Source organism: Ahaetulla prasina, chromosome 8 (genome assembly GCF_028640845.1).
Source record: "Ahaetulla prasina isolate Xishuangbanna chromosome 8, ASM2864084v1, whole genome shotgun sequence".
NCBI classification, from domain to species: domain Eukaryota; kingdom Metazoa; phylum Chordata; class Lepidosauria; order Squamata; family Colubridae; genus Ahaetulla; species Ahaetulla prasina.
This window is the reverse complement of record NC_080546.1, coordinates 81,638,691-81,656,311: the sequence shown is the minus strand read 5'-3', so window position 1 is coordinate 81,656,311 and position 17,621 is coordinate 81,638,691. Positions and strand designations below refer to the sequence as shown.

Genomic DNA, 17,621 nt, shown 5'->3' with positions numbered 1-17,621 from the left:
GAACTGGTGTGTTGGGGGCATTTCAAGGGGTAAAAGTGAGCGGGGATCACTTTCCACAGGACGGAAGAGACTTCGTAGCCTGCTGTGAGAGAGAGCGGCTGCTGGCATTCCTAATAAAGGGAACGTTTCATTAACTACAAAGGGGTTGTCGGGTTTGGGAGCCGGGTCATAACATAACTAACCACAGTTTAAAAAAAACAAAACCAAAGTTTAGGTTTTGATGACAGGCCATAGTTAATTCATCTAAAGGAGAAGCCAAAGCGCACCAACCTCACTGTGGTTAGCAGAGCATACAAGAAAGAATTAAGGAAACCACAAATTACTTAACATTGTTACGTACTGTATCTAAAGTTATTATTCTTTTCCCACCATTCTAAAACGCATTCCTCTTGAAAATTATTATTCCCCATACTGGTTCGCTACAGTAAAAGCAAGGCAGGTGGCTTCAGAGTGACTTCCAAAGAGTATCGTTGAAGGATCTGTACCTTTTTTCAGGACTGTAGTATTATGGAAATATATAAAAGGATGCAGCTGCTTTAATGAACTGCCAGCAACTGCAGCATTCTTTCTCTTCTGCGTTCTGCAGCAGTACTTTGGAGTCACATTGAAAGCACCAACTAGCCGTAATATGAATTTTCTTTTCTTTTTTTTTTAAAGAAGATTGTTAGTCCTCGACTTACGACCACAGTCGAGCCCAAAGTTTAGGATGCCGAGTGAGACATTTGCCAAGTGAGTTTGGCCCAATTTTATGACCTTTCTTGCTACAGTTGTTAAGTCGATCACCGCAGCTGTTTAAGTTAGTAACGCGGTTATTAAGCAAATCTGGCTTCCCCACTGAGTTTGCTTGTCAGAGGGTCACAAAAGGGGATCACGTGACCCTGGGACACTGCAACCATCATAAATATGAGTCAGTTGCTTAGCTTCTGAATTTTGTTCACATCACCACGGGGATGCTGCAAAGGTCAAAAATGTGAAAAAGGGTCCATAAGTCACCTTTTTCGAAGTTGTAACTTCGAACCGTCACTAAATGAGCTGTTGTAACCTGTACTCAAAAGCTGGCAGCATGAGGACAAATCTTTGAAAACATATCGCCTTCCACTGATCATCACTTAGCTTGACGAGTTGGGGATCAACTGTTGCTTTGAAAACTACCTTACTCGAATTCACGGTCTCTTTCACAGGATCTAACCTAGTCCATTTAAAAAAAAAAAAAAACACTTAAAAGCTTGTTTCCAAAGAACTAAGTACATTGACTAGCTTGAGGGTGGCATTCTGTAAGCTATGATCTGTCTCATACTCCTGAAATTGAAAGAATTCCGTAATAATCTCGCAGGGTGCTTATTTGACTTGCTTAAAGAACAAGATACCCAGTAGGGCAGGTGCGAGTCTAAAATAGCCTCGCAAAAACAAATCTAAAAAATAAAAATAATAATAAAAACTGTTTTACCGGCATAAGATACATATTTCAATCATTTGTGACTCGACAAAATTAAAAGAAATAAAACGTAAAGCTTTCCATGCTCAACCCTGGGAAGCAATTAATAATTGCCCCAGGAGATTTCTCAACTGCCTGACCTAAATTATATTTGAATAGCAGAGTCTTAGGTTGCTATATGCGAATGCGACTGGCTTTCCAAACAGAGGCAAAGGCAAGAAGGAGAACGCCACAAATGGCTAAAGTGACTTGACAGATTTTCAACATTTTAATTTTCCTAACATGTATAGCTGGATCGGGAGTATTCTCCTATGAATTGGCTTTATACAGTAGTGGCCAAAATTGTGGAAACCTTTTGGGAAAAGTGTATTTTCTACAACTAGTTAATAACACCACTTTTTTTGGGAGAGTAGTACCATAAAATTATATATCAGTGGAAAGATAATTTAATCAAGAAAGTAATGCAATAACTTTCATGGAGGATGTGCTATTGGAATAGCAGTTATAGTATAAAGAAGAAAAGTGAAACAAGTAGAAAAAATGAGATATACCAAAATGATCACCATAGAAAAAAAGAGATATACAGTACAAAAATTATCACCAGGTCAGTGAATACTTAGTTGGGTAATCTTTAGCATGAATTACACCCTTATAACATCTTCCCATGGAATGAGCCAAGTCTTTTAGTTCTGCAGCTGTTATAATGTGAAACCAAAATTGAATGATTGCTTCTATTAACTGGGTTTTATTGCTGGATCACTTCTGACTAACAAGTTTCTTTAGTTGACTCCACTGATTTTCAATTGGATTAAGGTCTGGGCTATTCCCAGGCCATTCCAGCAGTGAAATAGGATTATCCTGAAACTCCCCCCAAAAATGATGTTATTAGCCATCAAACCTCAAAAATACACTTTCCCCAAAAGGTTTCCACAATTTTGGCCGCTACTGTTTAGCACGTATGCAGGAAGAGAGCCCAAGGGTAGGAAGTTGTATTGCTACAACGATTAGTAATTTCTACTCTGGTTCAAGAGAGTAGTTGGGAACCTGATGTAAATGTTCGCATCTTCCCTTCTGCTTTTTATTTCGTCCTCCTCACTAGCAGAAACATGTCAAAATGGACAGAAATTCGTTCACAAAGTCATTAAATAACAGCACTGTTGTAGCTATAGCAGTGGTTGGTTGCCACCGGTTCGCTCCGGTTCTGTAGAGCCGGTAGTAAAACTCTACTGTCGTTCGGAGAACCGGTGGTCATAGCTGGCTGGCCACGCCCCCGAACCGGTTCTCCAATCATCAGAGGTTTGGGTTTTTTTTACTTTTAAAAGCCTCTTTTCTTCAGCCAAAAAGGGGCTTTTAAAAGAAAAAAAAAACCCTTCTGATGATCGTGTGGCTGAGCAGGGATCCTCAGAGGAGCATTTTAAAAACTTTTTTTCTCTGGCCCACCCAATCCCCACTCCTCACTTACTTAATTAAGCAAGCTCCTTTCGGGCTCGCTTTCCTTCGGCGTCTCCAATCAGTTACATTGTCTGGAAGGCAGAATCAGTTGCAGCTAATGTAATTGATTGGAGTTCCCCAGGAACTCTGGGAGTTGAAGTCCATAAATCTGTCTGGAATCCATTGCTCTGCTGGCTGAGGAACTCTGTGAGTTGAAGTCCACAAACTTTAAAGTTATAAGATTGGAGACCCCGATCTAAAAAAATTTAAATAAAATAACAAAATATTTGTGCAGCTTTCTGAGATTTGTTGTGTTTCTGTAGTGTTTCACTCTAACGACACAAACACAGAGAATCTCACCAAGCTGTATGTGGCATTTTGTGTGTGTGAGTCTGTTGTGTTGTGTTGTGTGTGTGTAAAGTGTGAAACTTGGTTTTTGGTACCTCTTTTTGTTCTGTATACTTTATTATTTTTATTATTTATTGTTATTGGCCATGCCCACCCAGTCACATGATGGCCAAGCTACTCTCACCCAGTCACATGACCACCAAACCACACCCAGTGTCACATGACCGCCAAGCCACGCCCACAAAATAAGCCACGCCCCACAGAACCGGTAGTAAAAAAAAAATTAGAACCCATCCCTGAGCTATAGGTTATATGTTGAAGCATCAATGTGGGAGAAATATTAAAAAGCATAACTCTGCTAGTCATTACAAACAACGCAAGCTTTTATGGAAAATAGTGAAGATGTACTAACGTGTAAGGGGTCCAAATAAAACCACATCCAAGGCCTTCAGGTGAAGTTTTTGCCTGTGGCTCCGGTCGATAATTTTCAACTGGGACATCATAAATGCAGGTTCATTAACTGCTATCCTGTGCACAATAAAACAGAGATTTTAAGAATGCCTGTCCTGAAAAGAACTGTTAAGGGCGTAACTAAAACGCATACTGTGTCCTGTTCGAAAATCAACAAGCACGGAGGCACTGTGGTTCTCTATTTACCGGTTTCATGGATTACAGATACAGAAATAATAATATGTCTGTAATATACTAAGGGACGCAATATACTAAGGGATGCAGTGGCTCAGTGGCTAAGGCGCCGAGCTTGTCGATCGAAAGGTCGGCAGTTCGGCAGTTCGAATCCCTAGTGCTGCGTAATAGGGTGAGCTCCCATGACTTTGTCCCAGCTTCTGCCAACCTAGCAGTTCAAAAGCATGTAAAAAATGCAAGTAGAAAAAAACAGGGACCACCTTTGGTGGGAAGGGAACAGCGTTCCGTGCGCCTTTGGCGTTGAGTCATGCCGGCCACATGACCACGGAGACGTCTTCGGACAGCGCTGGCTCTTTGGCTTTGAAACGGAGATGAGCACCGCCCCCTAGAGTTGGGAACGACTAGCACATATGTGCGAGGGGAATCTTTACCTTTAACATACTAAAGTAAATAGAGGTAGTCCTCAACATAGTCGCGCCGAATATTTCTGTTGTTAAGTGAAACATTTGTTTAGTGAGTTTAGCCCCATTTTACGTCTTTTCTTGCCACAGTTGTTAAGGGAGTCGCTGCAGTTATTCAGTTAGTAACCTGGTTGTTAAGTGAATCTGGCTTCCCCATTGATTTTGCTTGTCAGAGGGTCCCAAAAGGGGATCACATGACCCCGGGACATGGCAACCGTCATAAATATGAACCAGTTGCCAAGCGTCTGAATTTCGATCACGTGATCATGGAGATGCTGCAAAGGCCGTAACTGTGAAAAATGGTCATCAGTCACATTTGTCAGAGCCATTGTAACATGAAACGGTCACTAAACGGACTTTTGTTAGCCTATCTGTACACAAAAATGTCCACCTGTGAGATTTGTGCAGTTGGTTAAAGATCATCCGATATAAGGGATGAATCCATTCCTCCTCAATAATGTTATATCCTTCACCTTCTCCTCCTCCTCCTCCTCTTCTACCTCCATCACCACCTCCTCAGCTTCATCCTCATCCACATCATCATCAGTATTGTGGTAAGAGCAAAGACTTCATGTCCAGAAAGCTAAATTTGGTGTGTGTGTGTGTGTGTGTGTGTGTGTGTGTGTGTGTCCGTCCATGAGTGCAAGGCTTAAAGCAATAATTTTGTCTCTGAAATCCCTCGTATATGAAATACTGTTTACAATGTTCCTACTAAAGAACAGAGACTGTGCGGTTGTTCAAGAGACATATAGATTGGTACAATTTTAGGAAGCATTTAAAAATAATGGACATAAATGCCATATAATCACATATGATCATTGCAGATATAATTGCGTCACGTAAACGTAATCCTGCACTAAAAAAAAGAATCTGTAAACAATATCTTAATATAAACATCTAAATTACTTTGGCATCGATAAAATTTCACTGTTCATGTTCGGTGCACGCTGGAAGCATGATGAAAACAAAGAAAGTATGTGTGTTTCACAGAAAATCCTTTCTGTTTTTTTTGTATCCCAGTATGATTTATGTTGATTGTTTATTTAGTATCCGATGACTATCACTAAGAGTTGATTTATGATGAATATATTTTTATGATGACCTATTCTATTATTCTATTCTTCATTCCTCCATTCTATTCTATTTGATTCAATTAAGTCTATTCTATTCTATTCTATTCTATTCTATTCTATTCTATTCTATTCTATTCTATTCTATTCTTTCTTCTTTCCAAATAGTGATCAAAATGGACGATATCAAAGTACAACTTCTACTGAAATTAAGTAGATTGAAAAAATGACCTTGGCAATGTTGTTCCTTTGACATTATTTTCTCTGAAATTCTTCACATACTGAGGAAGTTCGACAAATTCCACCAACCACTGAAGCGTCTCTTCTTGCGTCCAATTGTGTACTACAACAAATATAAACAAACATTATTTTTCCACAGGCCTGATTATCAAGAACTGAATCAACAGTCCAAATTTAAAAAAAAAAAAAATAGTAAGTACTTTACTGGCAAGTCTGCCGTTCTCATCATGCGCTCATCAGAACGAAGATTATCAAAAGATTATAAGCAAGTAATTCTTCAAAATATTCCTTTATTAAAAAATTCCACGGCGTCTTTGAAACGTAAAATCTTGTGACCGATAAAATGTACTCTAAGAGCTTTTGATCCCTGCCATCCTCTTCTGTAGAACTTGGCTTCAGAATTGATTTGGGATCTTTTCCCACACACACAAACACACAATGGAGTTAATGTGTTTGCTTCGGAATCCCATACAGGTTGTGTAATTCTGGCGTGTGTGCGACACCAAAGGAAGACAATGAGAACGACGGGTAAAAAAGTCAAGAAACGCAAGCGGTATATAGATATCGAAGCACAAAAAAAGTCTGGCATTTAATGAATTATGTGGTTTGCCACTGGTTCACTGCCCATGCATGCTTAGTCCGTGCAAAGTGCATGCATGCGCAGTATGTGCCAAATGTGTGCAAACGCACACTGTGAGCAGGCGCATGCACAGTATGAACCAAACGCACACTTCACGTGGAAAAAGGAGTCTCGGGAAGGTAAGTAGAACAGCGGAGGGGGAAACAGCTGTGCCGTGCGATTTAGATTCACTAGAAAGCACAATTTCCTGCTTTCTAGCGATTTTAAATCATGCAGCACATCTGATCATCGGAAATACCAGTTCGGAGAAACCGGTAGCTTTTTTTACTACCGGTTCACCCGAACCGGTAGGTTCTATCACTACTAATTTGCCCAAACCAGTAGGATTTCACCGCTGATTAATCCTCGACCTACGACCACCGTTGATCCCAAAATTGCCAAGGAAGGAAGGACTGTTGCTATGTGAGTTTTGCTCCAGTTTATCACCTTTCTAGCCACAGCTGGTAAGTGAATCACTGCAGGTGTTAAGTTACCAATGCAGTTGTTACGTGAATCTGACTTCCCCATTGACTTTGCTTGTCAGAAGGTCGCAGAAGGGGGATCACACAACGCCAGGAGATTGCAACCGTCAAGGGTCCAAATTTTTATCAGGTCACCACAAGGGATGCGTTAAGTCATAAGTGTGAAAAACGGCCATAACCCAAATAATGTTCTGCTACATCTCACTCATTTTGGGTTCTCCAGATGGGCCAATCACTTTTTCCTCTACAGGTAGTCCTCGACTTATGACCATCTACATTTCTGTTGACAAGTTAAGTGAGTTTGGCCCATTTTACAACCTTTCTTGACACAGTTGTTAAGTCACTCTCTGCAGTTGTGAAACTGGTAATATGGTTGTTGAGTGAATCTGGCTTCCCCCATTGGCTTTGCTTGTTCAGGTGGTCATGACCCCAGAACACTACGACCATCATAAATATGAGTCAGTTGCCATGCATCTGAATTTTGATCATGTGACCATAGGGATGTAGTAACAGCCATAAGTGTGGAAAAAAATGGTCATAAATCACTTTTTTTCAGTGCCTTTGTATCTTCGAGTTGTCACTAAATGAACTGTTGTACGTCGAGGACTACCTGTATTTTATCTTGACAACGATCCTTATCAGTTAAGACAATAATAGTACTGCAAGCTACTTCTGCCGGCTGCCTGCAATTTGGCAGTTTGAGTCTTATCGGCTCCAGGTTGACTCAGCCTTCCGTCCTTCAGAGGTGGGTAAAATGAGGACCCAGATTGTTGGGGGCAACAGGCTGACTCTGTAAACCTCTTGGAGACAGCTGTAAAGCACTGTGAAGCGGCATATAAGTCTAAGAGCTATTGCTATTAAGAGTACATTCACCATGCCGTTTTATCCAGATTTGTTGGTATGTGACACATTCAGCTATCTCCAATATAGGAATTTTTTGCTGCGTCTACAATAAAGTAGCAGATACCAATTTCTTCTTTGTGGCATATATTTAAGCCCTGCCTCTTCACTTCCAAACATCTGTATATATCACCTTGATTCAGAAGATTAAAGCACCTCCATTTCATTTTTGCATCCTTTCCTTTTCTTATACCCCAAGACACACATGTGCGCATCCTCACATGCACACAGAGGGACAAGAGGAGGGGGAGAGGGGAAAGAGAAGAGTAAAGAGGAGGAGAGGGGGGAGGAGAGGAGAGAGGGGAGGAGAGGAGAGGAGAGGAAGGGAGGGGAGGGGAGGGGAGAGGAGAGGGAAGAGAAGGCTATTTTTCTTTCTTTACATCTCTAAAGATTACACTTACGTTAATAAACATTGTAAACCAATGTACTTTTTCTAATGTTTGCTCCTATGTTGTTTGTATTTCTGTACTTTACTACCTGCTATTTATTTTAGAGGGACGCGGTGGCTCAGGGGCTAGGACGTTGAGCTTGTCAATCGAAAGATCGGCAGCTCAGCGGTTCGAATCCCTAGTGCTGCCGTGAAACGAGGTGAGCTCCCGTTATTTGTCCCAGCTTCTGCCAACCTAGCAGTTTCGAAAGCACGTAAAAAATGCAAGTAGAAAAAATAGGGACCATCTTTGGTGGGAAGGGAACAGCGTTTTGTGCGCCTTTGGCATTGAGTCATGCCGGCCACATGACCACGGAGACGACTTCGGACAGCACGGGCTCTTCGGCTTTGAAACGGAGATGAGCATCGCTCCCTAGAGTTGGGAATGACTAGCACGTATGTGCGAAGGGAACCTTTACCTTTACCTATTTATTTTCAACATTTTTGTCGATGTACCATTTCAATCTGGAAGGTTCGGTTCACCATTGTGTCATCCCAAAACTCTTTAGGCCATACCATTTGGAAGCTCGTTTGGCAATCACCCCCACCCCCCAAATCATAGTTTTCCAGAAGATTCCATTTATGGTTCTTAAATCTGCACTTCCCTAGCTGCTATTAGCAAGGTACTTTTCTTTAATAAAAAATGGCTGCTTTTATTGCAAAGCATGCTGAAATGCTTCCATATGAGGAACAGTACCTAAATAAATTAAGTACTTAAAAACATCAGAGGTATCGCGTAGTGAATTTAGATGTGTAAGGCTTCAGGGGAAAAAAATAGCATTATTTTAGTGTGACAAATATGCAGCTGCTGATCCCAGCATCACAGGAGTTGAATATTTATAAATGAATTAACTCTACTTAATATAAATTAAGATGAAAATGAAATCTCATTCTGGTATCTGACCAGTCAGCTAAACCTCAACTTATTTCTCTAGTCATAATTCTGAGGCAAGGAAGAGTTTTAAAAATCCATCTGAGTTGAAGTCAGTCATGAGAACAATTTAGTGAGGGCCATAAAATTTTGCCATACGGTAACACATTACTGAAACAGCGAGACTTCTGTCCACCATAAAATTGATTTCTTGTGGAATCTGGCGGAGGATCTCGCAAAGATTAATCATGCTATTTTTACTAAGAGATTAATCCTCCCGGAGAACTCTCTCAAAAAGAGACATAGAACTGTCACTCCAGTGAGTTACTTTAAAAAGCCTCAACTACGATACCTGCAATGATAAAACTGATTGAGACAGTTCTAGTGAACATGCCTCATCATGACGAGGGGTTGTTTGCGCATACGGGCATGTAAAGTATGTGTTTCTAGACCAGCGGTTCTCAACCTGTGGGTCGGGACCCCGTTGAGGGTCGAATGACGATTTGCCAGGGGTCGCCTAAGAACATTGGAAATATGGGAAGTATACTTGCGAGTCAAAGAATCGCGCTCCAATGGTTGACTTCACAAGCCAGCTGCAGGCTCTTCAAATCGCTAGCCGAATTCGGCTTCAGGTATGATCAATTAAAAAAGAGAGAAATCTTTGCTCTGATGTCTCCCTCTCAAGCCAGCTGCAATCACTCCCAATCGCTAGCCTAATCTGGCTTCAGGCGCGATAAACTTAATAGGGGAGGAGTCTCCGCTTTAATGCCTCCGTCCTCAAGGCAATTGCAAGCAGTTCAGATCGCTAGCCAATACGGCTTCAGGCGCGATAAATTCAAAACGAAAATAATTTTACGGTTGGGGGTCGCCACATCCTGGGTAATTGTATTAAAGGGGTGCCACATCATGGGGAATTGTATTAAAGGGGTCGCAGCACTATAAAGGTTGAGAACCACTGTTCTAGACCTAACAGAAAAATGCACTCTTAATTCATCAGTATGTCTACATGACAATGAAGCTCCTCATCTGTAGCCTATTTCACCGTATTGTCTCCTTGCAAAGTCTACAGAAGAATGGCAACTTCGGATCCCTAGTCGAAATTAATTGCTAAATTTGATGATGTTTTTTAAGACCATTCTTTCTGCTATTGGAAGAAATCTCCATCTGGGCTTAGTTCCAAGCTGGGATAAAGACACTGGAAACATGGAGGCTGATTGGAAAGATGGTTTAATGATGAAGCAGAACCACCGAACATGTGTGATTCTGGGTAGCTGACCAAAGGTGGTATTTAGCCGGTTCGTACCGGTTCAGGAGAACCGGTAGCGGAGATTGCGGGTGGACCCGCCTACTTGCCCTGGCTCTATGATGTCCTATTTAGGGACTTTTTCGAGGCCGGGTGCATGCACGGAAGGTGCGCAAGTGAGCAAAGCGCATGCGCGGAAGGCTGGGCGCATGCATGGAAGGTAAGCGTGAAGTGAGCATGTGCAGCGAACCGGTGGTAAGAATATTGGAAACCCATTGCTGTAGCTGACCACATGGAGTTGAGAGTGAGTGTTTTTTATACCTTCTCTTGGGCTTTGAACTTGAGCTGCCTGTTCCTGTGCAAGAACATGTATTCTATTGGCTGTTGTCAGACTCCCATGGTGCCATGTACAAATCTAGGAGTTTGTCTGGGCTAAGTTTGGTTGAAGCCTGGAGGGTGATGCAATGTCCTTAAGAGATTGTGCAACGTGGTGACCTGTGCTGCTAAGTGGTAGAGGGTTAATCTTATTGTGTCCTGGAGGGTCATATGTCTTAATCCCATCATTTTGGAGCTGGAGGGCTTTTGTTTTGTAGATAGGCTGGCTCAATCTTTCTCAATGGGCACAAAATATCTGCTGGGGGAAGGGAGATTGAGTCTGTTTTCTGTCTTTGAAAAAAATATGTTTCTCCACTTCTCATCCAGGGAAATATAATATTCAGCCTTTTTAATATTTCTCAAAATATTTCATTCTTCTAGGAGAGGGGTGGGTGCCTTCACACACTGCAAACCCATTTCCCTTTCTTATTTTTCCTTGCATCTCTCTGTGGAGATGCTCAGGTTGTCCCAAAGGTGCTTTTGTTAAAAAGCAACTGGGTTTTCTTTCTTTTCTTTTCTTTTTTCCTTGAATACGTTTCATTTCTCATCCAAGGAGCTTCTCTTCAGTTCGGAACTGAAGAAGAACTCAGAGCTGAAGAAGCTTCTTGGAGGAGAAGCGAAACATCTTCAAGGAAAAACAAAGAAAGTCCAGAGGCCTCTTGAAAAAGCAGCTTTGGGTTCACTTGCATCTCTAACTCTTCCAACTTCTGAAGCAGGTGTGGTGTGTGGGAAACTAAATGTGAGAGGAAAAAATTCCCTCAGAACATTGTATACCCTCTTTCTAAGCCAGCGGTTCTCAACCTGTGGGTCGGGACCCCGTTGGGGGTCGAATGACGATTTGCCAGGGGTCGCCTAAGACCATTGGAAATATGGGAAGTATACTTGCGAGTCGAAGAATCACGCTCCAATGGTTGACTCCACAAGCCAGCTGCAGGCTCTTCAAATCGCTAGCCGAATTCGGCTTCAGGCACGATGAATTAAAAAAGAGAGAAATCTTTGCTCTGATGTCTCCCTCTCAAGCCAGCTGCAATCACTCCCGATCGCTAGCCTAATCTGGCTTCAGGCGCGATAAACTTAATAGGGGAGGAGTCTCTGCTTTAATGCCTCCGTCCTCAAGGCAATCGCAAGCAGTTCAGATCGCTAGCCAATACGGCTTCAGGCGCGATAAATTCAAAACGAAAATAATTTTACGGTTGGGGGTCGCCACATCGTGGGGAATTGTATTAAAGGGGTCGCAGCACTATAAAGGTTGAGAACCACTGTTCTAAGCGCTTATTGCACTGCTAATATCTACCAAAAAAGGGCAGGGGAGTTGACAATCAAAGAGAAGTAAACAACAAAGAGGATTCTGAAATTGCCATAATTAATAGCATTATTACTATTGATCTGCCCAGTGGGGTCCCCAGGAGCTTTATTATTAATTGCTAGAATATGCACACTGCCACAAATCTCCCCCCAGACCTCAAATATTTCTTTTCTTCTACACTTTTGAAATTCTTTGGATAAGGGTGGGTTCCTAATGCGCACACAAATGGGCTGCTTCTAGGGAATCAAACTTAGAATTCTTAATAAGTTCAACTTCAGCTTATAAACCAGTCAAGAAATGGTAAAGTACTAATACCACTCTATAAAGCCTTAGGAAGACCACACCTAGAGTACTGCATCCAGTTTTGGTCACCACATGATTAAAAAAAAGATGTTGAGACTCTAGAAAAAGTGCAGAGAAGAGCAACCAGGATAATTAGGGGACTGGAGACGAAAACATAGGAAGAACGGTTACAGGAACTGGGTACGGCTAGTTAATGAAGAGAAGGACCAGGGGAGACATGATAGCAGTGTTCCAATGTTTGAGGGGCTGCCATAGAGAGGAGGGGGATCAAGCTATTTTCCAAAGCACCTGAAGGCCAGACAAGGAATAATGGATAGAAACTGGACAAGGAGAGATTTAACCTGGAAATAAGGAGAAATTTTCTGACAGTGAGAACAATCAACCAGTGGAACAAAAGTTGCCTTCAGAAGTTGTGGGAGCTTCATCACTGGAGGCTTTCAAGAAGAGATTGGGCTGCCATTTGTCAGAAATGGTGTAGGGTCTCCTGCTTGGGCGAGGGGCTGGACTAGATGACCTACAAGATCCCTTCCAACGCTGTAAATCTGTAAAGTCTTGTTGATTAAAAATAAAACTTTAAATGGCTGTCTTATCAAAGCAGGAGCCTACCGTGCTGTTATCTGCAGCATAATTTGACTATACATTCCTTTTATGAAAGTTCAGAGAATCAGATGTCATTAGTACAATCTTTTGCATGAGCATTTTAAATCAAATTTATAGATAATTGAGTACGTAGGAGTGAATAAAAAAAGGGGGGCGAAGAGGAAACAAGCACATACTTTTAATCTTTAAAACAGGGGTTCACCATGAAGTCAAACATTATAAACTAGGGAAGTATTTTTTTTTCCCACCACCCTATTTCGTACGGGCCCAAAACAAAATATGAACTTGTTTTGCAAAGTCTGGAACTGAATGTATAGAAATTGTAGCAGCACGATTATATCCCCAGAAAATAAATAACTGAGATGCCTTTAGCAATTAAGCAGGAGAAATTGTTTACAGAGCAAGTTTGTACGTTAATATCTAAAAGCAAACTCAGAGTTTAATTAAGTCCATCTGGCCATAATGATTTGGTAATTTTTAGAATTTCTGTACCAAAGATTCATTTAGAGAATGAAAGTAAATAAATACAAAGCTTGCTTACAATCAGACAAACATTTTTATACATGATATATGTGATTTAATTTGATAGACGTTAAGAGGACGGTATTAAAATGTGTACATTTATTCCACCCACATGTAATAACAACAGGAATACTACGGTACCTAGAAAAGCATTATCTAATGGTCTGGAAAAATCATAGTCAGTAATATTAATTAGACAAACTAAGCCATCTGAATACTTTTAAAGGTATCTTACCTGGGATTGCTTATATTAATTTAATTTAATTAATTTAATTTAATTTAATTTACACCATTCAGTTTTTGCCACAGAGAAAAATTCATAATTAATTATTCAACAATGAAGATCAAGAGTGCTATTCAGCAGGTTCTGGAGAACCGGTAGCGGAAATTTTGAGTAGTTTGGAGGACCAGCAAATACCACCTCTGGCTGGCCCCAGAGTGGGGTGGGAATGGAGATTTTGCCATATCCTTCCCCCAGGAGTGGGGAGGGAATGGGGATTTTGCAGTATCCTTCACTTGGAATGGGGTGGGACTGGAGATTTTGCAGTATCCTTCCCCTGCCATGCCTACCAAACCACATCCACCAAGCCACATCACACCATGCCCACCAAGCCACGCCCACAGAACCGGTAGTAAAAAAATAATAATCCTACCACTGATGAAGATGATGCTATTTGTTAAAACTGCCGACACAATGGTCAAGTTAACAGCTTTCTAGCAGAATAACAACGAGGTTGTGTTTTACAGCAACCATCTATAAACCCTGTTTCCCTGAAATTAAGACATCCCCTGATAATAAGCCCAATCGGGCTTTTGAGCGCATGCGCTAAAATAAGCCCCCGCCCCCCAGGAAAATAAGCTCTCCCTGAAAACATTTAAACACAGAGCTGAAAATCAGGTAAGATGGCAAGAGGACCCCATCTTGCTTCACGTGCCCCAAAATAAGATCTCTCCAAAAATAAGGCCAAGCATTTATTTTGGGGTTCAAAAAAATATAAGACAGAGTCTTATTTTCGGGGAAAAACAGTATTGGGTGATTCTACTACCCAAGTTATCCAACATCTGCTCTTCCTTCAATTTTCGTATCCATTTTCCTTTGGAAGACAAAGGAGGCAAATAGCTGTTTTCATTTGTTAAGATTACCCAGGTTAAGATATTCTTTAACGTAGCAGCCCATTTAAATGTACTTCTGTCATGCCTCCTAGAGCAGAGGTTTACAGAGTCCCAACCAAGCCTCCATCATTACATCTCCGGTAGCTTAAAATTCCAGAAATTCCAAGGGTTATCCTTGTTGACTCCAGATGATTTGTGATTTAATTCTATATTAACTCTGACCTGCATTTCCAAAGTCGGATTTGATTTGACAGTATAGGTGTAGAAGGAGGGGCAGAATTTGGGGACGGAGTCAAAAGAGGGACCAACGTATGTAGCCACGAGTGAACGAAGTCCAGTCTCCCCCCTTTGAAAGCCTTTCGCTCTTACGTAACTCCTAGCATAGGCTAATCATTAGTTGGGAAAGATTCCTGTGCATAGGCTTTTAGGAATGAATCAGCTAAATTGAACCTTCATTATCTGGATCTGATCTTTCACATCTGGTAGTAACCTCTTACTTGCCTCCAAACGCTTTCAACACGTTTTGTAGTATATTCTGTCAAAACACTGAAATCATGACTTTAGCTCAGAAGTTCACCATTTCCTAAAGTGATCCAGGCCTAAAGCAGGAAACGTTTATATATTTTTTTAAAGAGATTAATTTATGTTATGTTATAAACTTTGGCTTTACACGTTTCAGCTTTTGTTTTTAAATTGTATTGCATTAAATTGCTTTTTATTATCGTGTTTCCCCGAAAATAAGACCTCCCTGGATAATAAGCCCTCCCCCTGAAAATAAACCCTCCCCTGAAAATAAGCCCTCCCGGAAAATATTTAAATGCATGCGTAGCTGCTCCCCACCATTTCCCCTGGTTAGGGTTAGGGAGACAGAGCTGGAAATCAGATAAGACAGCAAGACGATCCCCGTCTTGCTCCACATGCCCCAAAATAATAAGACCTCCCCAAAAATAAGGCCAAGTGCTTATTTTGGGGTTCAAAAAAATATAAGACAGGGTCTTATTTTCGGGGAATCACGGTATTATTAATCCTAGAGGAGAAATGGACAGAGAAGAAAAATGCACAAAATGGACGCCTTACCTTCTGATGTTTTCCAGCGTTTCCATAAATCCTCAATGGTGATGTGTTTGTCTTCCCTGTGCAAGTGGCTGTGCTTATTAGATGCATCTTTATATTTCATATCTTCTCTGATAAACTAAAAGAAAAGAAAATTGTGGTATGAAACACATTATGCCAGGCAGGTTGTAATAACTCAAACCAACAGGGCTCAAATTATTCACTTCCAGGTACAGGCAGGCAAGAAATTTCTTTGTATATCTAATCATTATTCTTAATCACTAGCTTAGATAGTCATTACAGTTATTTTTTAAAAATGGGAATAATCCCTAAGCAGGGACGGACAATATCACCACCTAATATCATTTATTTATTTCAAATATGACACAACTGGACAATATTTATCTCGGTCCACATGCTACAAATACATTACCAATAGTGAAGAGTGATAAAAAAAATAGAGGAGAAAACAATTGGAATATTGGCTGAAGCAACTACAGGTTGCCCTTAACTTGCAACGTTGTGGATGGTGTTGGTTTGTATTTTGAAGCTCCGTTTTTGACTGCCAGTTTCCATGTGGCCTTGCCAAGATAATTGCCAATTAGGTCTTTGGCAGCATGTCAAAGAAGATAAAGGTGGGTGTTTACTAGCCTTATCCGAAGGACTGTGGCAGACCTCTGTTGGACTATTTATAAACTCTTGGTGTTCCAGCACGAGCTGTGAATGAACGGAATTCACAGCTGTTAAAATAAAAATAAGGATTTTGGGGACTACTTGTGTGCTTTTTACTATATCAGGAAGCCTAGGTCAGAACATATACATAGGCCAGGTACTTACAAAAAGTGCCTGTTAAAAAAAGACCATTTATCTCCGCTGCTTCCTCCTACTTAAAAGGGTTATCTCATTTCATATACCAGTCTTTTCTTTCACAAAAGGACCAGTCAAAATTAAGAGAATACAGGTGGGAGGTAGAGTTCAGGGCAGAAAATTGGTATGAGAAGGAAGGGAGGGAGGGAGGGATCTATTCAGAAACTACAGAACCAGCTGCAGCTGGTTAAAATAATGATAACAATAAAAGAAGCAATTATCTGATGCAAAAAGATCACACAGACTGACTACAAATAACAGCCAAATAAAAAGGTAACAATAGTGCATTGAAGAGCGTCAAAGAATTGAGGCCTTTGAACTCTGGTGCTGGAGAAGACTCCTGCAAGTCCCTTGGACTGCAAGGCGATCCAAACGGTCAGTCCTAGAGGAGATCAACCCTGACTGCTCTTTAGAAGGCCAGATCCTGAAGAGGAAACTCAAATACTTTGGCCACCTAATGAGAAGGAAGGACTCACTGGAGAAGAGCCTAATGCTGGGAAAGATTGAGAGCAAGAGAAGAAGGGGACGACAGAGAACGAGGTGGCTGGATGGAGACTGAAGCGGTGGGTGTGAGCTTCAATGGACTCCAGAGGATGGTAGAGGACAGGAAGGCCTGGAGGAACATCGTCCATGGGGTCACGATGGGTCAGACACCATTTCGCAGCTAACAACAACAAGTGCATTAGAATACCTGCACACACCCACAAAAAAAGCCACCTGTCTGGAAGCAGAACTAGTGGGACCACAAAATAGACCAAATAATAGAAAAAGCTTAAATTGCTCTGGGAGTTCAGAAGTCAAACAGACAAGAATATTACTGAACAATATGAGCCTATCCTGGGGGCTCGAGAAGGATCCCAGGGGTGGACAAAACTGCAAAATCCACTCTGAACACCTGGCTGACCATCTGACCAAAATTAAATTTATATGCCACCCGACTCCTGGCGACTCCAAATTCACGAGAAGCCATTCCTTTTCAACTAAAGGACCCCCCTCGTGGAGACATTCAAACTCTGCAACAAGCTTTAGTTCCTGCTCGCTCTTTTATTTTCAACCATTCACCTGAGGCTTCTGAGAGGTGAGGATCAATTATTTAGAGTAGGGGGAAGAAAACTGAAATAGAGCATTAAGCTTCAAGAAGAGGGGAGAGGTCACTCTTTTAGTATTCGGGACCTGAATCTCTGGTACTAGCCTTCCAATACTATAGCGAGCATTCTTGTAAACGTCAGCAATAAAGTTTAACAAGGACAAGAACAGACTTGCAAAGGTATGCGGCAATTATAATACTGTGGCTAAATGAGTTCCAAACA

The 17,621-nt window shown here is 41.3% G+C and overlaps 1 protein-coding gene across 4 annotated transcripts in view; it reads right to left on the bottom strand.

Moving 5' to 3' along the window:
- The window catches only part of STIM2 (stromal interaction molecule 2), a 113,243-nt gene that overhangs the window by 21,260 nt on the left and 74,362 nt on the right, over positions 1 to 17,621 (bottom strand). For all 4 annotated transcript variants that reach the window (XR_009156317.1, XM_058193143.1, XM_058193142.1 and 1 more), the window contains exons 3-5: positions 15,469 to 15,583; positions 5,622 to 5,733; positions 3,627 to 3,742 (exon numbers count right to left, since the gene is read on the bottom strand). Coding sequence is in view for 3 of the 4 variants with exons in the window: in XM_058193143.1 (XP_058049126.1) it covers positions 3,627 to 3,742; positions 5,622 to 5,733; positions 15,469 to 15,583 (343 nt within the window). In the remaining variant the exon portion in view is untranslated. The remainder of the gene's footprint in view (positions 1 to 3,626; positions 3,743 to 5,621; positions 5,734 to 15,468; positions 15,584 to 17,621) is intronic.